The sequence below is a fragment of the Aspergillus neoniger genome (assembly GCF_003184625.1).
Source record: "Aspergillus neoniger CBS 115656 unplaced genomic scaffold BO87scaffold_37, whole genome shotgun sequence".
NCBI lineage: Eukaryota > Fungi > Ascomycota > Eurotiomycetes > Eurotiales > Aspergillaceae > Aspergillus > Aspergillus neoniger.
Genome location: NW_020291165.1, coordinates 153,420 through 175,623, shown reverse-complemented (window position 1 = coordinate 175,623; position 22,204 = coordinate 153,420). Strand labels below are relative to the sequence as shown.

Below are 22,204 nucleotides of genomic sequence, written 5' to 3'. Positions count from 1 at the left end.
TCCAGTTAGACACAGACTGTTGCATTCAGTAAGTTCCGGGCGCCCGGCCAGCCTACTTAAGGGTACGTACCAGACTAGTATTTCGCAGACATATCTACGTCGTATCCCCCAACCCCGGGGGGAAGTGCCTGTCCCGGATAATAAGTTGATCCGTACCGAGCCGAGGTCCGGGGTATGGATTGCCATGCTGGTCGGCCGGATGGAGAGCGTGACCGTCGCGCGACAATCAATCGAGAGCTTCCTTCTTTTTTTCCCTAATTCCCCCTCTGCTTTTAATCCGTGTACGCAACTTCTTTGTAAACTATCCTATCCATAACTGCTTTTTTCTCTCCCCTCTTTCTAAAGTCGCCGCTTCTTGCTTCTTCTGCTACAGCAGACACGACTCCTCCCCGCTCCCTTCTCCCCGCTTCTTATTCTCCCCGCTCATCCGCGCCAGCCACCACCATGACCGCTTCTCCGTCCGCCGCTGAATCAATTCCAGAGGAAGTCAGAGTTCCGGAGCCCAAGCCCGTTAATCAGACTATTGCTCAGATCCGCTCGCTTGCTGCTGGTGCTGCTGGTGGTGTGTGCGCCGTTGTTGTCGGACATCCTTTCGATCTGGTGAAGGTGCGCCTTCAGACGGCAGAGAAGGGCGTTTACTCTGGTGCTATCGATGTCGTGAAGAGGACTGTGGCCCGGGAGGGTCTCGCTCGAGTAAGTTATTTTTTTTTTTAGGTAGCGTTGAGCGCAGTTGCTGATCGTCGGAATAGGGACTTTATGCAGGTGTCTCTGCTCCCCTGGTGGGAGTTACGCCAATGTGTAAGCTTCTCTTCTCTGTCACCCCCCTCGCAACTACTAACACCTCGCGTGTATTACAGTCGCTGTCAGTTTCTGGGTATGTCTACGAGTTTGCGAAATGTAACCCCCCTTGGCGCAGATGGCTGACAGGTGATAGGGTTATGATGTGGGTAAAACGCTCGTCGGCAAGATGTCCGAAGTTCGCGTAGAGAACAACACCCCTCAATACACCATTGGCCAGATTTCAGCTGCTGGTTTCTTCTCTGCCATTCCCATGACCTTAATCACGGCACCCTTTGAGCGCGTCAAGGTGCTCCTTCAGATCCAGGGTCAGAACCCCCCGCCTCCCGGTCAGAAGCCCAAGTACTCTGGCGGTCTGGATGTGGTCCGGCAGCTATACCAGGAGGGTGGTATTCGCAGTGTGTTCCGCGGTAGCGCAATGACCCTCGCTCGTGACGGCCCTGGTTCTGCTGCGTACTTCGCCGCCTACGAGTACATTAAGCGCACTTTGACTCCCAAGGATGCGGAAGGAAATGTCACTGGCCAGTTATCCATGCCTGCCGTCCTGGCTGCCGGTGGTGCTGCTGGTATTGCCATGTGGATCCCTGTCTTCCCTGTCGATACCATCAAGTCTCGTCTGCAGAGCGCGCCTGGTCGTCCCACAATCGGCGGTACGATTCGCACCGTCTATGCCAGCGGTGGCTTCAAGGCTTTCTTCCCAGGATTCGGACCTGCTTTGGCAAGAGCCGTTCCTGCCAATGCTGCTACTTTGTATGTTATTCTAACCCTGACATGTTCTAGGGCCGTCGTTGCTAATATATGTCGAACAGTGCGGGTGTTGAGCTGGCCCATCAGTTCATGACAAAGCTTTTCGACTAGACGGATGCCTTGCGCGCTGCAGGTACGGTGGTGTAAGTCTATCGGTTATTTGATATTGTGGCGTTCGTTATTTCGTCATTCTGTGGAAGCATTTTGCAAGCCTGGATATTCTGTTTTTCATTTAGACTAGACGGTTTCTGGCTGTCTGTAGCGCTAAAAATCCATATTATATCAGTAGAGAATCTGTCGCGGATTTTCCCTTGGTAGACTGATAGTAGGCTATTGCATGTCCAGAACCAGGATCAGTGCTGTTGCTAAATGACTTGTATGATGGAGTATTGACGGAGATATTATGTAGGGATGAAAAGTGATTTTAAAGAAAGAGCAAGATAACGGAACAGTGAGGCAATAAAGTACAGGGTCTCTCGAAAAATCACCGAGTTGGCAATTCCAACCGACAATCCACAAAAGCGGAAGGGGCGCGACCGATTACTTTGTTGCTACTTGCCAAACCTCCTTGTTACGAATCTATTAGTCCCTCGCGCACTAGATTCAGGGAAGGACAACACTGGCCTCTCCTGCCGCCAGAAAATCGAAGCTCTCTTCGCTGGTTGCTGTTGTGGGAGGACTGAGACTAGTACCCTCAGACGAAACATGAATCTTCTCGTTGTCTAGCGTGGACACGAACATCGCAGTTTGACGGCCCTGGTTCCCTTGCCATTGTTTGTGTCCAATCCACTCGACGCCGTCACCAGATCCCTGGATGTTTGCCTTCTGACGAGTCTTTTCGCGTTCGAGGAGCGGAAGGTCGGCCGGCCCTGATGCACTCGACTCGTCCCCACTCCCTGGCAAGGGGAGGGTTCGGTAATGCCATTCACCAAGGAACATGCCGTCGGGGTCCACGTCCTGGCGGACCTTTAACCATTCCGTCATGTCATCTCCATAGAGACATTTCAGCTCCTCCCTCGTCGTCCGGAAATTCTTAGCCCAATGCGGTCTTGCACCCATTTCGCGCATAAGCCACTCAAATGCCTCGTAATACCGTTCCGTGCAAGGGGGATCCCGATGGTACGGGCGATAGAGCGTCGCATTGAGATACAGGGTCGGGCCGCTGGAAGAGGTAGGATCGAGGAACGGACGGGTTGTCTTGTTGTAGGTAGAGTCCGCGACTCTGACTTCAATGGGGCAATGCACCCACAGACCGTCGACGGAAAAAGGGATACGCGCTGTTTCGTGATCGCCATTCAACCAGGCGGAGAGACGAGTGATAGCTTCGGGGCCCTTCTCGAGTGGGAGTGCCCATTCATTGACAAACTGCGAGTACAGACAATTCATGAGGAGACCTGAGCGGGCTGGTTCTACCGCCTCTGTCACGACGGCTTCCGGTTTGAAACCATACTGCAAACCAAAGACCAGCCATTCCACCCACGGGAGAATACGAGGGAAATAGTTGGCCAGGGCCAGCAAATTGTGGTAGATGTGGTAACCGAGTGTCTCTCCATAAAAGGACTTGGGCGGTTCCCGCAGCGGCAGGTCGGTCTTGTCGGCGTGCCAGACAACGGCACTCTTCTCATAGGGCATCCACCATACCCGGACAAATTCATGCGATGTCCACAGTCCGGATGACCATTGGGCCAGCACACTCGACAGTTTGCGCCGCGTCTGTCGCCAGGCCACCTTGAACGCGGGCTCCGCCTGCAGCGTGACCTCGACAATGATACCAAGTGCACCCAGAGAGATCAGCGCAGCCCGGAAGAGCGACGGGTTACTGGTCGCGCTACACCGCACCAGCTGCCCATTAGCCAGCATGAGAGTCAGTGATTGGATACACTCGGAGATCAAGCCATGCTGGAGAGAACTTCCATGGGTACCGGTGGAGATCACACCGGCGACCGACTGTTCATCAATGCTACCCAAGTTAGACAACATCAAACCATGTTTCTCCAGCTGTGCGCCCAAGTCTCTCAAGCGAATTCCCGCCTGGACTGTCACCACCCCGGTCTCCGGCGAAACCTCCAACACGCGATTGAAATCATCCAAGTTTATCAGCCAAGCGGAGGTGCAGGTCAGATCGGAGGGGGAGTGGCCACTCCCCACGGTGACCAGACGACGGCGACAGTGGCGAGCGAGGTTGACGAGCTTCCGAATTTCCTCGATAGATTGCGGGCATACGTAAAGTTCGGGACGCGAGTAGAAGGTCTGCGCCCAAGTATGATGGATATGATGGGTGGTTGCGCGAAAAGGAACCGCAGGGTCGACACGGGAGACCTCACGCAGGATGGCGGGGTCCATGATGGAGGGGGGAGGGGAGGGAGGATCCCGTCGCTGCACGATTGATTATCTGCACGATATGCGATATGACAGGTCGGATCAGCGGTTAGAGGGGCAGAATTCTCCGTATGGTTGAAATTTTAGTTTTGAGAAACGATAAGGGGAAGAGGGACGATCGGGTATACGATCAATCACGGCATGATGAAGGAAAGGGGAGATGCACGAGATGCCAGTAGGGAATCGTCAGTAGCAACAGTCAGTGAGAGTAGTAGTAGTTTAAGTGGATTATTAGCAATTCACCTTCCAGCAAAGCGGCGAAGTTTGGCGTGAACCGGAACCAAACGGCAACTTCTGCCTGAGGCGTCCATAAGGCATCAGAATGCGGGACCGGGTCGGGACGGCGGATTATCCGGCGGGACTGCATACCCTATCTAGTATCTTAGTAGACAGTAGGGTGCAGGGTGCATCATGAACGAGAAAAACAAAAGGTGGTATCTTTTACTACAATTGAGCACCGTCTTCGTACGTCTATCGCTGCCACCCAGCAGAACTATATGGCTATGGCCAAGACATAATCTTACACACTTGCCTACGTCGGAGGGTTTGAGGCTTACCCTTTCTTTCTGACTTTCCTTCCTCAAGCAGCAGCCAAACGAGCAACATGCGCTAGTGGTAGTAGGATAGGCTTCCCTAACTACCAGTAGTAAGCAGTAGTAGGCCACCTCAGCTCGCTCGCACCAATCGATTCGAGTACCCCCTCTTTTAGAAAGTCTCACCTCTCGCTGGAAGAGGTATACCAACTCGAGATCCAGAGAGGCCCCTCTTGAATGATTGAAATCTATGTATGTGTTGTACATAAATAAAAAATATATATATACATATACTATTCTCCCACCGATCATATAGAATACCACTCGAACTTTTCAAAATCCTCCCGCACAGTCTCCCCTTCCGGCACACTCTCAACCCCAGCACGTACTGCACCTTCCTGGAAGTTCGCTGCCCAGGCCTTATCCCAAACTGCAGGCTCACTCAGTGTACTCCCCGGCTTTAGGGTGCCGAATTTGAAATCCAAGTGTTCCCCCGCATCGGAAGGCAGGCGCATGAAATAGCGCACACTGGGAGGAATCTCCTCCTTCACATGGGAAATCATGACCAAGGCTTGATCGTCCGTGAGACCACGAAAGCGAGCATCCTCGGGTGCAGGGTGGACTTTGGTCACCCGCTTAGTGACGAATTCGCCGTGGTCGATGAAGTTCAGACACTTGTCCCGGATGGAGGCAGGCATGCCGGAGAAGGCTTCGTCTAGGATGACGACGTCGGGTCGGTGAACGAGAGCGCGGAGAAAGAGGACGAGGCGCTGCTGGGCGGTGCTCAGGTCGGCGAAGCGAACTGTGTCGGCGTACTCAACTCCGTGGTCGGGATTGTAAAAGTCGGTGTCGGATTTGACGAGGGTTGGGAAGAGATCGCGGGGAGTGGTGACTTTGGTGGGTTTTTGGGAGATGCTGGAGACATCGGGGTCGAGTTCGGCGCGGAAGAAGCGGAGGATGGCGCTGACGTCTAGGTCACGGTCATGATTGAGAGTGGGTTTGGCGAGGAAGGTTTCCGCGAAAGCGGATTCAATGGCTTGGCGGATGGTCAGTTGACGGGGGAAGAAGGCGTGGATTTCAGGAGATGAGTGGCCGAGACGGGATTGGAGCTCGAAGATCGAGAGGCCTGGTTTCCCGGCTTCGGGAAGTCGGGTGCGGCCGAAGAGGCGGATAGGAAGAGCGTAGGTTTGGGGATGGTCCGAGGTGATGAGAGAGAGAAGAGTGGTTTTGCCGGAGCCGTTGGCACCGAGCACGGCCCAGCGCTGGCCGCGCCGGACTGTCCAGTGCAGGCCACCTTGTGGTTTGTTGTGTACGTGCTGGGTCCAGTCGCCCAGGACGCATTTGTCACCGTATTGTACACGGACGCCGTCCATTTCGATCAGTGGTTCACCGCCCTTGATAGGGAAGGATGGGGTAGCGCGACCCTTTCCTTGTGGGGGAGCTAGTCGCATGTCCCATATCAATTGGCGATCCAGATAGCCTGAATCAATGTATTCCTTGGCCTGTTCGTACGTCTGATGGACCCACTGGTTCTCCTTCACGGTAGGCTTCTCATAACTGCCTAGTTTCTTCCATACGTTGAACACCTTCTCCGCCTCCGCGCGGGGAGCTTGGAGCAGAACCCGGTGGGAGTTCCCCAGCACCATGATATGCGTGATCCAGTCGGGCAGGGGGTCTTGAGGCCGGAGCGCGAGAACCAATCGGGGATCCGATTTGGCCGCCAGGCGCTGGAGGAGGCTTGAGATGCTTCTAACAGTGGCGGGATCAAGGCCCATGAACGGATCATCAAGGAGGAGCAATTCCGGCTTGCTGAGGAGGGCCTTGGCAATCCGAGTCCGTCTAGTCTGGCCATTGCTCAAGTTGGCAACCGGCATATCGAGTAATTCCTCCAGCCGGAGCTCGGAAACGATCTGTGCTAACAGCTGCTCATCGTGTATCTTTCCGTCTTGCTCGGATTCCAACGGGTTCAAGGAAGTCTGGCCTTTGAGATATTGGCGGACCGACCAGTCGGTTTCCTCGCGGAGACTCTCATATCGAGCACTGAGATAGGCGCCGCGAGTGCCTCCAATGGCGCCGGAACCTTCCCCACTGAATCCGATATATTGTATGGCGTTGCCCGCAAACCGTAGGCGGTGATCTTTCTGGGCGATCTCGTCGCTGAGGAGGTACGGATAACTGCGCGCCGTGGGCGGTGTGCAAATGTATTGACCACGGAGGACGTCCAGCATCTGCGTTCTTCCCCCGGAGCCAATCACCGCCCAAGTCTGCGGAGCATCACCACCGTTGTCCTCGGCGAGGGTGGATTTGGCGGGTAGAACGAAGTTGAGGTCGGGAAAGAGGGGAGGATTGCGGCCTTTGGCGGCATCTTCGGGAGTAGGATAGTTCTCGTAGAATGTGGCATTCTGGATCCGAATTAACGGCGGCGCAACGGATGAGACGGAGCGCGTGGCGCGAAGGAGGGTCGAAGACCGCAGTGGCCTTGTCCTGCAAGCTAGCCGGAACATGGCACTGCCGGGGAGAATCTGTAGGTATTAAGTATATCTTTATATCGTATTTGTACATCCAAGGAAAGGAGAGAGTAGTTCGATTGGTTACTCTCCGGATCAGCGTTAGTCCGGATCCGATCGAGTCTTGGCATTGTTGATAATCCAAAGATAAGAGAGATGATATAATGATATTCGCTCGAGCTAATCAGGTATATTCAATATGAGTTTTTAGATGGCCCCGAGAAGTAAGCAGGAGATATCATGAGGTTGATTGCAAGTATTGAGTATATAATTACCTGCACATATCCATCAGACAAGCGATTAGGCGATCGAGGAATATGCGAGGGTAACTCAATTCTGGTCGTCTGGATAAGGCTGAATAAGATTACCCGCACCTGTTGTGGGGGTGCTGTGATTGTACAAGAAGTAATGGATTTGGCTTCCGCAGGGTTTCCGGGCAGATATACTACTACTATTCTCAAGATCTTGTTTCATCAGTCAAGTTCCATACTGACACCTAATGAAGCCCTAAAAAACAGTAAAATCACGGATAGGGAGATACTGTAGTTCGATAGCAGCCATTCTTGCTCCCGCCATCCAACTCAACTAATCCATATTTCCTGTACTTAGTACCAGCACATCTGCATCCTAATCCCAGTCACTGTATGTTGTCCCTTGTCCACCCTCATAGCCCCATGTCAAAAACCACATCATTTCCATGATTTGGTGACGTACGTCGCTGTCGCATCTCATGCAGTCCAGTCCCACGTTGTTGGGCAATGCACGCTGAATCCCGTTGCCTGGTGATCGTCACTGAATTGTGCATCAAGAACAAAAACATTATCTTCCTGGAAAGCAGCACATGCAAATGCAACCCAAATAAAATTAAAAATAGTTCACTGACATGAACCCATAATGCCAAGAAGAAACAAAGTGAGGCTGCTACCTTTCTGAAATAGGACAGCACCTCAATGAGAGAGTGGGTCCAGGTAAATCAATCATCATCCAGACCCGCTGTTCCAATCAACTGTGGAATGGAGTTCAGTAGTGGTAGTCCAAAGTGGATTCTCGTTGCGCCACGAGCACGTCCACGTAGATGGACACAACCTTCGTCCAATGGCGCGACCGTAAGTCCATTCGGATATTTTCTCGGGGCAATGAGGGCTCGCGATGAAGTGGCTAGTTTTGCGACCAGACCGCCCTTTTGGCCACGACACGCCCAAACCACCCACAACGCGTTCGCTCGCTGTCTCTTTGTTTTAATTCTTGCTGAACATGTGTTTCGGTCTGTGGTTAAGGGGTGAGAAAGAAAAAGAGAGTAGGAAGAGAAAGAGAGAGAGGGTGGTCAGTTAGTTGTTGATTAGTTGATGATACGGATGTGCCGCCATGATGCCATTCTTTCCACTACTCTTCGTCCTGGCGAGTATAACTTTGTTTTTTTCGCGACGCCGCTATAAGACCATCGAGAGCGCTGAGCCGCCGGTTGTCGTGAAGGGTCATACCTACTCTGATAGTGTGGATGAGACCGAGCTTCAGCCGTTGGAGAGTAAGAAAGTTGAGGATGTTCGAAGTGCTTGTATCATTGGCGCTGGACATGTGGGTAAGCGCGCTGATATTGCCTACCAGTCCAGTATCTTAGAAGAAGAATAGCTAATGCCGGCCAGGTGCATTGACGGCGGTTGTGCTCGCTTCTCAGAATCCCCACATCCAATTCAGTGTCGTTGACAATGATGCGGGTCTCATTGATGCGTGGAACTCCGATCGCCCCCGGGTGTTCGAGCCTGGGTTGGAGGAGATGTTGTTTGAGGAGATATCAAGCCTCAGTCTGGATGCGTCGGCTGTCCCGAGTCTGTCTATAGCTTCAGATGGTTGTCAGCCTCGAAAGAGGAAACTCACGAACTTGACATTTTCTACAAACATCCACGCTGGCGTGGCCGCAGCAGATCTGATCTTCCTATGTTCGGAGATAAGCTCGACTATAACAGTAAGATGCCAGCTTACAAATGGAAGACAAGGCTGATAATTGGTACAGATTGACGAAAAGGAGCGCTTAGATCTGTCGCAATTGGAGTCTGCAATCCGAGCGATTGCTCAAGTCTCAACTGGCCACAAGATTATCGTGCAAAAGAGCACAGCGCCATGTGGTGTCGTTCAGCGAATGAAGAAGATAGTGAGTGTTCTTCCCAATACAGCAACAAAACCCTAACGAACGCAGTTGCGAAAAACCGCATCTCCATCCGCTTCATTCGATGTGCTATCCAATCCCGACTTTTTAGTTCCAGGCACAGCCCTTCATGACCTCCTTTACCCTCCCCGCATTATCATCGGGCACATATTCTCGGAAGACATGTCCCCCGGAGCACTGAGTGCACTTAAGAAGCTTTACATGCCTTGGGTTTCCGAAGAGCGCATTATCACAATGGACGCATGGTCTTCCGAACTGGGCAAGATAGCCGCGAATGCATTCCTCGCCCAACAAATCAGCAGTCTTCACTCGCTCAGCGCTATATGCGAATCCACCAACGCCAACATCAACCACATAACCCAGACCCTGGGTCTACCGCAACGAGTCGGCTTTGGATTCGGCAGCTCGCACTTGCAGACCGAGGTTCTCTGCCTAGTATATCTGGCCCGAGAGCTAGGACTACAGCAAGTGGCAGAGTACTGGCGCGCTGTCCTGCGCATGAACGATTCGCACAACCGACGTATCTCCCAACGCGTCCTGTCCCAGTTATCCGGCGATCTCACGGAGCAGAAGATTGCGATCCTGGGGTTTACCCCAAAGGAGAACAGCAATCAGTATTCTGTGGCGCTGGGTCTGGTCCGGGACTTGTCAAGGAATGGGGTAAAAGTGGGAATTTATGACCCGTTCATACCCGCAGGCCAGTTGGAGAACACGCTGCGTGCGAGCATTGCGTCCCTTGAGATGGTCACTGTGGCTGAATCAGTGGAGGCGGCATGCGCGGGATGCAGTGCTGTCATTCTTCACACGGACTGGGAGACGTTCGGACATGAGAAGGTTCGATGGCAGGGCATTGCGAGCCAGATGCAGAGCCCGAAGGTGTTCTTGGATCCTTATGGTGTGTTTGATCAGTTCAAGATGCAGCAATGGGGATTCAAGATGTTGCAGGTGGGTGTGAGGCAGGTTGAAGCAAAGTGATGTTTGTGATGTCATTACAATTGTCTTTTTATGATTTGATTTGGTGTTTTAGCATATGGCGCAGATGGAGGTTAGTAGGTATAATGATTCTGTGGTTGAGCGATTGATGTTTCATTTTGTGATCTCTTTGATTGTTAGCGATTTAGATGTTATTATTTAGCGCTCTCTGTTTTGGTTTTAGTGCTTCGAATCCCTTCAACAGTCACTGTGTACAGCCTTGCGGGCATGTTTAACTATAATAAGTCTATATATGCACAGGACTGTCCTATCTTCTTTTATAATTTTCTTAAAATATTTATTATATTTATACTGCAAGTATACCTTTTTACTGGAGCAAGAATCAGGGCTTTTATACCAAATATAAAATACAAGAAAGTGAGAAAGCTCTAATTCAAGATAAGAATATTATAATATACTTTACTTATATAGTCTTTTGGCTGAGTTCATTCCGCAGTATATTGAACTAGTTTTATTCTAATCCGCAGATACATCCTACAAGGTAGGATAACAGATCGATCAAAAGTGGTTGAAAAATAATCGTGGCCCGAATTATAGTATATAAAAAGATTTCACTCAGCTTTTTCTAATCTGCTTCCGCTGACTGATCAGTTCCTAGATTTGGAATTAGAATTTGAGATCATAATCGACCGCAGTTTGCCACAGGCATCTTTCTTCTTATTACTTAGTTACTTAGATTAAAGATTCCTTTATATAGCACAATATAATTATTATTAATAGAATATAATAAATGAATTTTCAATCCCAGCTAACCTAACTACTTTATTTTCAAAGGATAGGTCTAATACGGTGACCCCTGACACCGAATGAATGGAGCTTAGCTAGGTCTGATACTGTGATCAAGGCTCGATCAGGAATACAGTAACATAGTGCATTGTCTGCGGAATCTGTTCCTTATTGAATCAGATTGGTTGTGAACCACTATACCATCTTGTATGTACCCTTGAGTGTTTTTGGATTCTGCAGTATCAGATCAGGTTACTTGGGTTGAGGTATGTTGCCCTGAATGTTTGATGGGTCAGATCTGGCGGTTCACACATGCGGGGGCTGGTGATGCAGTCAGTAGATTTGATTCCACGCAAATGAGAGCCAGATACAGGCAGCAGATACAGTAACCGTGTTTGTTTAGGTGCTTTGCAGAAACTTCAGGTGGGTGGACAGTCTTCCTACCACCTCAGCTGCGGTGCTTGACTAACGCGGTCAACGTCCGATCCCCTCACGCCGCACAGATATCCTCTCGAACAGCATCGACAGGCGCCAACATAAAATCGTTGCTTCTGGTTCATGGTTATCGGACATGTTTGCCCGGGTATCTACCACGATATGCTCACTTCCTACCATTAACCGACTACATCTTGTGCTGAGTTGGACTTTACTTGCTAGCGAGGAATGATCCTGATAAAATTAAAAGGTCGCTCTGGAGTAGAAACAGTCTAGCTGGTCTGAAGTAGATATTGCCGACCTTGACCCACTTGAAACCATGAAGATGGCCGGTTATCTTGTCGGAACAAGGGTCGTGACACGGAGATATACCGCCACTTTGCTTTTCTTTGATTTGACCGATATAATAATGACTTTGAATCTTTTTGATAAGGCTCAAAGCCGGGGAATTCTGAGCCCCGGCCTTCGACGAGATATATGTTGGATGTCTTGGCCGGAAGAAAATACCCGGGCCATCAGAATGATCTTCACATTCTGTAGGGCCACATCATTGCTGCAGTGGCTGAATGTTTTATTCTCCTAATCCAGTCCCGTGTCCCACCTCTATGAAACCTTTAACTTCGGGATCTATTCACAAGATGATGGTGTGTCATTCAAAGCCTTCTCCAATCGTGTCAACCCACGCGTGAGCATGTCATCGGGATACGAAAATGTAATTCGGTACCATCCAGTCTGTCCACTCTCAGGGAGAAAGTTTTCTCCATTTCCGACACAAACACTATTGTTACGGCATACCTCCAGGAAGCACTCCGGTCTAGCAGTCGAATTAGGAAGGAGCCGGGCCCAAACAAAGAGTCCTGCATTTCTATTATGTTGTATCAGCGAGGGCAATTAGAAGAGCCTATGGAGGAAAGCAAGACCGACCCTTGATCATAATACTCGATGCTCTTATTCCGAAGCCAGTCAGTGACTGTACCGTAGGCCTTCCCAAGCTGCCGCTTATTTTCCTCGAGGAATTCATGCGTCTTGATCGTGTCATTGAGGAGACGGCCCCACATGTCCTGGACAAGGTAGGAGGGCCAGGAGAAAAGGCTAACACATTGCTCATGTTAGACACAGCCTTGATTACAGGAAAGGGTGTACTTACTTCACACCGTAAGCAGCTTGAATCAAATCCTCATTACGAGAATGCAGAACACCCAGTCGAAGCCCACTTGCTCCAAAGTCCTTACTCATTCCATACAGGACATGGACGAGCCTAGGATCAATAATGTCATCCAGATCAAGGGAAAGAACCGAAGTAAAGTTGGGAGCGTTGCTCCCGGGGTTGCTGAAGACGGTGTTCGCGTAAATCTCGTCGGAGATAAAGTGGATTTTATGTTTACCGCAGAAGCGTGCGATGGCGATTAATGCGTCTTTAGACTAGAACAATGTAAGCAATCGAAGGTATATATTGTTGGATGCGGAGGGATCATGCTAACATAACAGCGTCCGAGTGGATTATGCGGGCTGTGAAATTCTCGTCAGTCATCCATTCCAAGTCCAAGAAAGTTACTCCGTAGTAACATACTTCGCAATTACTACACCTCGAATCGTTGTCTTATTTGTTGATTCCGTATAAATACTCCAAGTCCGTTCCAGGGAATCATTGATTGCTGTCGCATCGAATACCTTGTCGAAATTGTAGGTCTCATTATCCCACACAAAAGACGCAGGGAGCAGCTTGCCTTGGCTCCGCAGTCGCGTATCTGTAGGAAAGCCGTTATATAAAGGTTGAGGAATGATGATCCCCTCATCATCGCTGCACGTGTTCCATGCGATCGAGTCAATCAAGCAGTAACACCTGAACCAATGATAATTTCACTTTCATTAACCCGCTGACGCGGATCGAAATAGGCATTGAAGAATTCTGCAACAGCTTTACGAAGAAAGGGAGAGCCAGCAGCTCCCTGACCGTAGGTTAAATGATAGAGCGGGTCGATGACGAACTGTTATTGCAATCAATTAACAAGTGAATCAGATAGGGAGAAGTAAAAAAAGGAATTTTACACTTGTATCCAGAAGATCCTTGAGTGTGTCTTGCATCAGCCAGGTTTCGGCGAGACCTAAATTGATGCTTTAAAGCCTTAGAGATTGGTCTTCGTGTGTTGGAATAGATGACGTACATTCCGTCGTGAGATATTCTATCATATGGTCTGGAGAGAACATCCCTGCTAAGGTTTTTCCAACCCTGATTGTAGTAAATTGCATTCTCTGCCCGAGGCGACAAGTAGTCCGTCTGAAGGAACTGAGTGGCACCAGTATGCGAGAAGCAGATGAGGAGAGTAAGAGACAGATTATATAGTGTCCACATTGTGGTAAGCACAGGAAATGTAGAGGGGTTGTGCACAAATTCCTAACTCTTCGCCAGCATGTAGAGTACTATTATATATACCAGCTATTTTGTGGATTAATCCTTTTGCAGGTCTGTTCGTTCGATAATAGTCGGTGTTACATTTCAAATCTGCATGCAACGTTAATATTTATTCGGCAGTTATACTACCCTATGTATCATCAGCATTCTATCCCTTTCTAAATCCGGGGACATTAAAGCGAAACGATTTGCCGTCCGAATCTGTCCATTGATGGACTTTGATTACGCTCCCCCCGTCAGTATGTCGCTCTACTGAGCATCCACTTCGTGTTCTCGTGAAGCACTGATCAGAGTGCAGCAGCTTTAGCACATATATCATAGCTGATGATAGTTTTACAGATTATTTCGTCATACATGTATAGGCGGGTGGTCAAGCCGAACGGTTCTAGGTCCCCGTGTAGGAAGTGTTCCTACATAGCATCTAGGACGTCATCGAATGCGCAGAATAAATTCGGTGTGACATGTAGCATCATGTAGCCTCCCAGTTGCTATCTAGGAATGCCAATTGCGAATGTGCATGATAGCGTGCTGAATGCACTCCTACTTACATGATCTGACAGATGAAGCCATACCTGTTAGAGCAGTCCAAGACAAACTGAATAAGATAATTTGCCACATATGGCCAACTATATACTATGGTATCAGATATATCGGCAATCTAGGCTTTGAGCAGCCACAGAGGCCAGAACTTCGGAACTAGGTGAACTAATGTTACATACCATGTGTCTTGGTGTTAGGTTCCATTGAAACAGTATCTATACCAATGCGTGACGCAGAAAGTCCAGGACAGAGACTACTCGACTGGTGGGCTACTCAAACAATCAGGCGTGCCCTCCTCTTTGAGAGCTCATGTGGGAAGTACCATGGGAAGCCAAATAGGTGGTTAAGAAGGGCACGGTATGCGGGGATGAATTTGATAACGTCAAGGCATGCAACCCGGAGGCATAAGTAGGCCGAGCTTTGTGGTCTTCCTAAATAGAACCCTGATGGTGCATGCTGTATGGCTGCCAATGCCGATGGTCCAGGCAGAATCTCTTTCAGATAGTTTCATGCAGTGATACTTGCCGGGCCAAACGATCCTGCCTCTAAGAGTTGCGGTTTACGATGGAGCCTTACAGGCTAATAAGGTTGTATGGGAAAATCAACACTGAGTAGGCAGACCCAGAGCATTCCGGAATATTTCGGTCAACTATTGCTGCTGTGCAACTATCGGATGGCCGCGGTCTTTGGTTGCACGGAGCTGCTTCCCCTTCTTCAATTAGAAGATAACTTAGGTACCGAGACTGACAAAGGGAGACACCGTCTATATAATCCTTCGGTTTTATAATGCAGTTGCAGATACCTAGTCCAATCAAGAAGGTATATAATTACCATACAGTTAAAGGTTGCGCGACAGCTTCGGGTATTTTCCATCCCTGCTTCTAGCACCTTTGATAGCTACTACAAACCCCAGTGGCAATTTTGTTAGGGTCACCTACCTACCTGCGTCTTTAGTAGAGCCGACTGTACATTCCACTTAGCAAGGGGAAGTTACAATAGTTGCACAAGCATTCTAACCGATCTACTGCAGACCGTAGAAGACCTGGCCCCATTCTTGTGAGAAAGACTCTGTTCAGAGTAGCATATTATCTATCTGCTATTTGTACCGCAACTGGCAAATACCAGTTCCCTTGCAGCGAACATTGTTGCATCATTTCTCTATATAATTGATACATTCCGCTCGCAGGATTTTTGCACATACTACTATAGACAACAGTATCTATACATACCCAACCTTGTTCAACTTAAGGCTTTCTTCCTGTCCATCCACTTCATCTATTAATCGATCAAGTTACTTGAACAGTAAGTTAACACACTGCACGCAGTATACTAGAGCTTATAGAACGAAAATTAGCAATCCACCTCTTACACTTCTGGATCTAATTGTCAGCAGACCTGAGTCCACCCCAATTCACGAAATGAAGGGCCTCAAAGCCGCAAATGCTATCACATTTTCCCTGTGTGTGAGCCACATCTGCGTGGAGAATCAATGCACCATCCGATATCTGGATAGGCCAGGGAGCACAGCCCTGCACCCGGGCTAATTTCCAAAGTGAAGACACTGTCTATATCTCACAGCTTGCCTCTGATGAACATGTCTTTCTCTATAAAGACGACTACTGTAACGACATATACGATATAATTAATCCGCCAGGCCGTACTGTGGCACCTTCTGAAATAATTGGCTCTTTCGATGTGAAGATCAGTGGTGAAGGTGACGACTAGATTGGAGTAGGCCAGGTAGGTCCGGTAGGGAGGGAGGCAGGCAGGTCGGCTCTAGGTAGACAGGCCTAGGTGGTCAGGTAAGTAAGATCGATATAATTAGATCAAGTAGGTAGACAGGCAGGGCCAAGGTTAATTGGCTGCCAGTTCCAGGGTACGTAAAAGGCGGGGGCTCTAGCCTGCATTGGCGAAAATCTTATAGTACACAAGGGTTTTGAATGGTGACTCAGTATTGAACGGTCGTATACTACTTATCTTATGCTACTCATATCTCTGTTTATAGGTTAGCAGAGCGACTTGGTCCACAAGAAAAAAATGGGGGCCGGGCGATCTTTGAGGCTGTAGCTAAGTTACCGGCCAGCGGCAGTCAGCATCCTTTCTCCTTGGGATATCCTGTCAGATGAGGGGATCTGCTTTGCGTAAAGTGGGGCAGCCTTACATTCCATGCTCTTTTGCTGGACGGCGAAGGTGGCGTGTTGGAATTAGTTGTTGGCTGAACAATTCTTAGTGCTGGCCGCTTCTACACAGCCCCAACGCCCTTTATTTAAACCTCTCAAGTCATGTCTGGAACACTTATTCCCTTCAGCCTCCTAACTCCAACACCCTACTCTCAAGTCCATCCCTCCCCATGGAAGGCCTCAATGAAGATTCACTTCCCCGACCGGAATATCCAGTCATCGATGAGCTAGTTCAAAACCCTACTGTATCCCCCGCCGAGGCAGTCCAGAAACTCCTTCGCGTTCGCGAAGTCTTACACCAGGAGAGACAGGAATCCGAATCCCCCTCTGATATCGATGGTAACCATACGTGGTATGCCATGACCAAAGTTGTGGACACCGCAAACATCACTCCACCAGATCAGCAGGACAAACTCATCGACTTCATTTTCGAGCTACAACGTACCAAGGTCATTGATCCTGTCACAGGCGAAGAGCCAACCGCTGTTGATCTCAAGCTATGGACTGAGGTTCCATACCTGAGCATATATTTGACTGATTGCTATTATTTCAATTTCAAGCCTGGTATATCATCCCTTCATCCCTAATTCATTTTGTTGGTTAATCCCGCGACTAAATCCGTCAGAATATGCCCGGAAGGTAGATGAAGATCCCCAAAAGGAGTATCCTCCAAGTGACCTTCAGGAATGGGAGAACCGGAATGCCTTCATGGCGCACCTTACGAGGAGAGTAGAGCACCTCCGCCATCTTTTAGACGCATCTCTGTATGCATTCTATTCATGTCGATCAGCGTTTGAGGAAGGGCCGTTAATAGAGGAGGCCGTACGCACGGCATGTATCTGGTATATATACGCCGGTCAGCGCGTATGGGAGAACTGTCAGGTTGGGCGGCTCTTCGGGGATGAGGACCAAACTCCGCGCCGAGATATGCACATGGATAGATGGCGCCTTTGGAAAGATGGACTGAAGACGGCACAACGGGAGTTTCCCAGGGAAAGTACGCAGGAGATGATACGGAAGGCGTTGGAAGAGGTTGAGAAAGCAGAACACGGAAAGTAAGAAACCAATCAATAAGAATCATGGTAGAGAATCCACGGAGACGCAAAATGATAGTGATGACGGCTCAAGCCCAAGCCGTCAGCCGGACGATGGGCAGCAGATGGTATTGTGCTGTATTTGTGCTATTGACTTCCATAGATATGGTATATGCTACTCTCGAGCTAACAGGAGTATTCTTGTTGCTAATATGTCCCGATAATTTGAAGAACATGCGTGCAGCTCACTTTTTTTTTGAAATAGTCCATTAAGCAGTACCTTCGCTCTTCAAGAGCATACGCAGCCTTAATACACAGTATACAACATACATTCTGGAGACTAAGACCTTGATCTATAAAACAGTTCCACCACCCCCAAGAGAGGTCATCAACTATCCTCCTGCAAATTAACGCAGGCTAATCCCACTTTGATTCCGCGGCACCCGTTGCTGTAGTCAGCTGCAAGGTACCAAACCCGGTGCGCAGTGATGGGAGGAGGCGGGATTCCCGTCCGTTCGGATACTCCTACGGGATCGTCTTGGGTAAATTTTTCTGGCACCAATAGTGTAGTGAAGTTGGCGGCTGCCAAGAGTCGATTGACGGAGTTGAGGGGAAAGCAAGAAGGAACCGATTATCAGGGTGAAACGAATCTCCCGCTATCAAAGCAGCGTCACCGGAAGCCTGCGTCCTCTTTTGCCGTAGAGAGTTTGCCGTAGGTGTTGTCCTTGCCTGTGTACTTATTGGCACTCCTCGCAGGCGTTCGCCGGTGCATTATAGGCGTATAGCAGGCTGGCACCCGCAGTTCGGCCCATCTCATGGGAGGGAAGGGGGTTCGAAGAGGTAAGTCGAATCGCACACTTCGCGCGATTTCGAACGCCTGACTCCCTCGAGATCCCTGTAATAGATTGGATCGACAGGGATGGAATGGAAGAGAGATACATATACGAAGCGGAGATGCAGTCACTAATCAAGCTGCTCGGTGAACTCCTCCAACCCACCCACATCCTCCCAGAACTTGGAGAAATCGACATCGTTTTCTTCAAAGAGCTGCTTTACCTGAAGCATGGCGGACTGTTGCCTTTCCGGCGTGAACCCGCCCGGCTGGGTACTCTCGTATTGGACTAACTCAACCCACCGGTAGAAAAGATCCTCCTTGCCCATGGCTGTCAGTTTGTCCTTGAACACCAAGATCTGATCTCTTTGGGCAGATCGGGCCGGGTCGGCTGGGATATTGATAGTATCGGGGTTACTCCTCTCGTTCTCATCTCCGACATGCCAGATCAACCAGCCATGGGCATCTGTGTTCACTAAAACTGCCGTGCGGAACTCTTCCAATGAGACCTTATCGTCCGATTTCGGATTGTCGACCATCTCGTGAGCCTTAATCATGGCGTTGTAATCGAGGTCGAAGTCCTGATCTATAAGCAGGTATCCCGTCTTTCTGATACGCTCCGGCGTGACCGCCGCAACGATCTTGTCTCGTGTTTCCTCGTCTTCACGGATCCAGCGATCACGTTTGAGGCCCTGAGTCATGTCAGGTTGGCTTCGCCGAACAATAATCTCGTGTGGCTGGAAGCCGATGTTGCGTCGCCATCTGACTGCTCCGAAGAGGAAGCGGATAGGCCAGGCCAGGAACATAGTAAACAGGAAGTAATCAAAAAGAACTGTTCCTATGCGACGCAGAGCCACCATGAAAACTTCGGCCCAGTCCATTGTCGTTGTGTCCACAGTCATAGAGCTGTTCATCCCGACCAGCGCTGCTATCATGGCAGGATACATGTTGCGGACCATGTAGACTCGGAAAGCGAGGAGACCGACAACGATGGCATTAATTGCACAAGGAACGATGAAGGTTTGTTTCTTGATGTCCACCGGGCAGGTATCAACGTGGATAAGGTAGACTTCGCGCGGAGAAAGCGAGTCGAGGAGCGGTTTCAGAGATTCCGGCGCTCGAACGAACGGAGGGATAGGGCCAGTTTGCGAGCTGGGAGTGGAAGTTCCCGACGAGGTTGCGGAGGGAGTAACTGAGGCCTTGCCCTTGGGGCCTCGCCTGGCGGATTTGGCCATCCTTATGCGGATACTCGGGGATGTACAGTCTTTCGCTTTTCAAAGGTTGGAGACGTGAGGCAATCGATGGCTGTTGGGGGGAAAAGGGGGGAGGAAAATGGGAGAAGATTTCTTCAATAGGTCCACATGAAGGACTGGTCCACTGACCCGGAGGCTCAGTAGTCGCGGCCAAAAATATGCCAATCAATACAAATGAATTGTAGGTCAAACGACCTCCGCGCGAGAGCTCAAATGACCCGACCCCTTTGCACGTGACTATGACGGCCCATGAAGCTTGGGATGATCCAATCGGACTATCCATTGTCCGTCCCGCTTCCGCATTCCGCAGCTCCAGAGTCTCTTGTCTTGTCCGTACAACAACTAAAGAATAGCTCGGTGCTATCAACCTGAAAGTTTTGATACACATCCCACAATGTTAGGCGCAGCATCCCGGCGCGCTGTCGCCATTCCAAGGACCCTTGCACATCGCCATCATCAACATGCATTCTCATCCTCGTCGTTCTCGACACGCACAATACCCTCCATCCTCCGTTCACGGCCGACCGGTGCTGCTCCTACATCTCTCCTACGAACCGTCCAAGCCACCACCATCCAGACTCGTCCCCTCTCCTTCGCGCAGAAGATGAAGCGCGGTTACCAGGAAGCCTCCCGTGGCATTTGGCGCAATAACCCCATTCTCCTTCCCCTCGCACTCCTCTCCGTCGCCACCGCAACCGCAATCTTTAGCTACATCGCCTACAAGGAAGCCACAGAAGTCGGCCCGCAATACCACAAGTTTCCGCCACCGGTTGCAGAACGTCTCCGTACGGCAATCTACTATACCGACGTGAAGCTGAATCCCGTCAAAGCTATCGACGCATACAGCGAGGCAATTAAGTTAGCAGCGGAACTGCAAATGCACCCTTACTCGGACGAAGTGATGGGAATCAGGTTGCAAGTAACCAAGTGTCTAGAGATGGCGGGGCTAGTGCCAGCTGCTATCCAAGTCTTGGAGAAGACACGAGCAGATGCATATCACTGGGTGAAGACGAATATGGAAACAGAGGCATTCAAAAGGGGGGAAAGCGATTATTTCTTTGCCCGCGGGCCCTCTGCAGAGAAAGGCGAATTGGCCGCTGAGCCGATGAAGGTCGACCCCGCCATTGCAGAGTCATACGAGAAGATGAAGCAGGCGGAGATCTATGAATATGAACAAGTAGAGAAGACTCTCGCCAAGGTTGTGGGTATGTCCGTAAAGCTCGCGGAACTATATAAGAGTGATCATGTCCAGGATGACAAAAAGGCCGAAGAGGCGCTCGAATTTGCCGTTCAACTATCCCTCCGCGAAGTGCAACGTCGACACCAAGCCAAGGTCCCCATCGGCGGTGGCAACTGGTTGACTCTAACGGAGATCGGAACCGCTCTATCCGAGTTGGGCCAACACTATGCCTCCAAGGGGAAGTTGGACCTTTCTTTGCCGTTGTATCTGCGCGCCTTTGACCTCATCAATGCCAATGAAGGCGGGGTTCCATCATGCAAGCAGGTCACCCTCATGTACAACATCAGTGGCTGTATCGGCTACCCAGCTCTAGACGGTGTCGCACCATCGTCCGACCCTGGTGTTTCGCGTGCTGAGGCTATCGAGGCCGCACGCAAGTGGGCTCAGGGCGCGATTGAGAGGGCTGAGAAGGTCGAACCTTCCGAAGATTCTGTGGAGTGCGATTACAGCTGTGCGTCGGCTAAGGTTATGCTGGGACAGTTGGCAGTGTTCCATAATAAACCAGAGGAGGCACTGAAGTATTATTATGAGGCCAAGGATCTTTACAACCGCCTAGAACTTAGTTCTGATGTGGAGGATGTCTCAAGGCTTATTAAGGATCTCGAAAAGAAGAAGAAATGACTGAACTGATGGATGCAAATCAAATTAGGAGGATTGTGTTGACGGGGCTGATCAAGACCAATATCCACCAGCATGCGGACGTAATGTCACTGCCTTCTTATTGGGGGTCGAAATGTGGCGTCGTCAACCACTATCCCAGCCTACGAGGCAACATATCAGTGAGTCAGCGTCTGAATGTAACCATTTAATTCATTGCGGACTTTTTGACCTGTTCGAGCCGCTGAGTTAGGTGCAGGCGCTTCGTTGTCTTGAAGCAACGATATTGTGACGGGCTGTGATGGGATGACCTAGGGGCTACCCTACTCCCTTTCCTCTGGCATATCGGATCTGCCTGGCACACGTCTCGAGCTATTCGTTACCCCCCGTAACCTTCACTAGCGATGTATTCTACTAGCCTTCTCTCAAAACTGTACAGTAAATCTTGGCGGTGAAGCCATGTGATCACGTTCAGAATATACTCTCTTCTTCCCCAAGACCTCTCTGGTTCCTTTCATCGCAGCCCAGTGGTCCCTGAGTTGCCATTCATGGGTGATACCAGTCACTGCTAGCAGTGCCGTCCCTTGGCACCGGTAGCTAGTGTGTCAATGAGCATTCCTGCCCTATCATATCATTGCACCGAGCCGCTAAAAATCAATCCATAAAAGAGATGGATAGCCGGATACCATATACTCGATGTGCAGATAATAGGGGGAGAAGCGTCCGGACCATGCCCAATTGTAGCTTGAAGCCATAAGCCGGTACCTGCACGGAGTATTTATCTTACTTCGGGAGGGGAATAGTCGGATCAAAGTAGGACCGGGGCCTCTGTT

At 50.0% G+C, this 22,204-nt stretch overlaps 8 protein-coding genes across 8 annotated transcripts; 4 read left to right on the top strand and 4 right to left on the bottom strand.

Annotated features, from left to right (window-relative positions):
* The first annotated feature begins 153 nt into the window (after window positions 1–153).
* BO87DRAFT_379868 (carnitine:acyl carnitine antiporter) lies at window positions 154–1,820 on the top strand. The gene is made up of 5 exons (XM_025624171.1): window positions 154–693; window positions 750–798; window positions 858–874; window positions 935–1,548; window positions 1,608–1,820. Exons 1-5 carry the CDS (start codon window positions 445–447, stop codon window positions 1,654–1,656), a joined length of 978 nt encoding a protein of 325 aa, XP_025475893.1. The 5' UTR covers window positions 154–444; the 3' UTR covers window positions 1,657–1,820.
* On the bottom strand, window positions 1,674–4,142 carry BO87DRAFT_379867 (D-arabinono-1,4-lactone oxidase). Its single transcript, XM_025624170.1, has one exon. The coding sequence runs from the start codon at window positions 3,886–3,888 to the stop codon at window positions 2,149–2,151; it is 1,740 nt and encodes a 579-aa protein (XP_025475892.1). The 5' UTR covers window positions 3,889–4,142; the 3' UTR covers window positions 1,674–2,148.
* A 413-nt stretch (window positions 4,143–4,555) lies between these two features.
* Window positions 4,556–6,993, bottom strand: BO87DRAFT_379866 (putative ABC transporter). The gene has a single exon (XM_025624169.1). It carries the CDS (start codon window positions 6,959–6,961, stop codon window positions 4,766–4,768), a length of 2,196 nt encoding a protein of 731 aa, XP_025475891.1. The 5' UTR covers window positions 6,962–6,993; the 3' UTR covers window positions 4,556–4,765.
* Window positions 6,994–8,175: 1,182 nt separating this feature from the next.
* Window positions 8,176–10,178, top strand: ugd2 (putative UDP-glucose dehydrogenase Ugd1). Its single transcript, XM_025621868.1, has 4 exons — window positions 8,176–8,543; window positions 8,608–8,927; window positions 8,976–9,113; window positions 9,159–10,178. The coding sequence occupies exons 1-4, from the start codon at window positions 8,330–8,332 to the stop codon at window positions 10,101–10,103; spliced, it is 1,617 nt and encodes a 538-aa protein (XP_025475890.1). The 5' UTR covers window positions 8,176–8,329; the 3' UTR covers window positions 10,104–10,178.
* A 1,982-nt stretch (window positions 10,179–12,160) lies between these two features.
* On the bottom strand, window positions 12,161–13,635 carry BO87DRAFT_400444 (PLP-dependent transferase; the record flags this gene model as incomplete). Its single annotated transcript, XM_025625524.1, has 5 exons — window positions 12,161–12,374; window positions 12,430–12,697; window positions 12,908–13,073; window positions 13,124–13,270; window positions 13,444–13,635. The coding sequence occupies 5 exons, from the start codon at window positions 13,633–13,635 to the stop codon at window positions 12,161–12,163; spliced, it is 987 nt and encodes a 328-aa protein (XP_025475889.1).
* A 2,872-nt stretch (window positions 13,636–16,507) lies between these two features.
* On the top strand, window positions 16,508–17,675 carry BO87DRAFT_379864 (DUF3632 domain-containing protein). The gene is made up of 2 exons (XM_025624168.1): window positions 16,508–16,979; window positions 17,041–17,675. Exons 1-2 carry the CDS (start codon window positions 16,586–16,588, stop codon window positions 17,472–17,474), a joined length of 828 nt encoding a protein of 275 aa, XP_025475888.1. The 5' UTR covers window positions 16,508–16,585; the 3' UTR covers window positions 17,475–17,675.
* A 737-nt stretch (window positions 17,676–18,412) lies between these two features.
* BO87DRAFT_429649 (uncharacterized protein) lies at window positions 18,413–19,516 on the bottom strand (the record flags this gene model as incomplete). Its single annotated transcript, XM_025627506.1, has 1 exon — window positions 18,413–19,516. The coding sequence occupies one exon, from the start codon at window positions 19,514–19,516 to the stop codon at window positions 18,413–18,415; it is 1,104 nt and encodes a 367-aa protein (XP_025475887.1).
* Window positions 19,517–19,886: 370 nt separating this feature from the next.
* On the top strand, window positions 19,887–21,858 carry BO87DRAFT_379862 (TPR domain protein). The gene has a single exon (XM_025624167.1). It carries the CDS (start codon window positions 19,929–19,931, stop codon window positions 21,393–21,395), a length of 1,467 nt encoding a protein of 488 aa, XP_025475886.1. The 5' UTR covers window positions 19,887–19,928; the 3' UTR covers window positions 21,396–21,858.
* The last annotated feature ends 346 nt before the right edge of the window (window positions 21,859–22,204 follow it).

Coding starts and splice junctions, on each gene's coding strand:
- BO87DRAFT_379868 (XM_025624171.1), top strand. CDS start 445: ATGACCGCTTCTCCGTCCGCCGCTGAATCAATTCCAGAGGAAGTCAGA. Junction 694..749: donor CCCGGGAGGGTCTCGCTCGA/GTAAGTTATTTT, acceptor TCGTCGGAATAG/GGACTTTATGCAGGTGTCTC. Junction 1,549..1,607: donor CCTGCCAATGCTGCTACTTT/GTATGTTATTCT, acceptor TATGTCGAACAG/TGCGGGTGTTGAGCTGGCCC.
- BO87DRAFT_379867 (XM_025624170.1), bottom strand. CDS start 3,888: ATGGACCCCGCCATCCTGCGTGAGGTCTCCCGTGTCGACCCTGCGGTT.
- BO87DRAFT_379866 (XM_025624169.1), bottom strand. CDS start 6,961: ATGTTCCGGCTAGCTTGCAGGACAAGGCCACTGCGGTCTTCGACCCTC.
- ugd2 (XM_025621868.1), top strand. CDS start 8,330: ATGATGCCATTCTTTCCACTACTCTTCGTCCTGGCGAGTATAACTTTG. Junction 8,544..8,607: donor CATTGGCGCTGGACATGTGG/GTAAGCGCGCTG, acceptor AATGCCGGCCAG/GTGCATTGACGGCGGTTGTG. Junction 9,114..9,158: donor TTCAGCGAATGAAGAAGATA/GTGAGTGTTCTT, acceptor TAACGAACGCAG/TTGCGAAAAACCGCATCTCC.
- BO87DRAFT_379864 (XM_025624168.1), top strand. CDS start 16,586: ATGGAAGGCCTCAATGAAGATTCACTTCCCCGACCGGAATATCCAGTC. Junction 16,980..17,040: donor TTATTTCAATTTCAAGCCTG/GTATATCATCCC, acceptor TAAATCCGTCAG/AATATGCCCGGAAGGTAGAT.
- BO87DRAFT_379862 (XM_025624167.1), top strand. CDS start 19,929: ATGTTAGGCGCAGCATCCCGGCGCGCTGTCGCCATTCCAAGGACCCTT.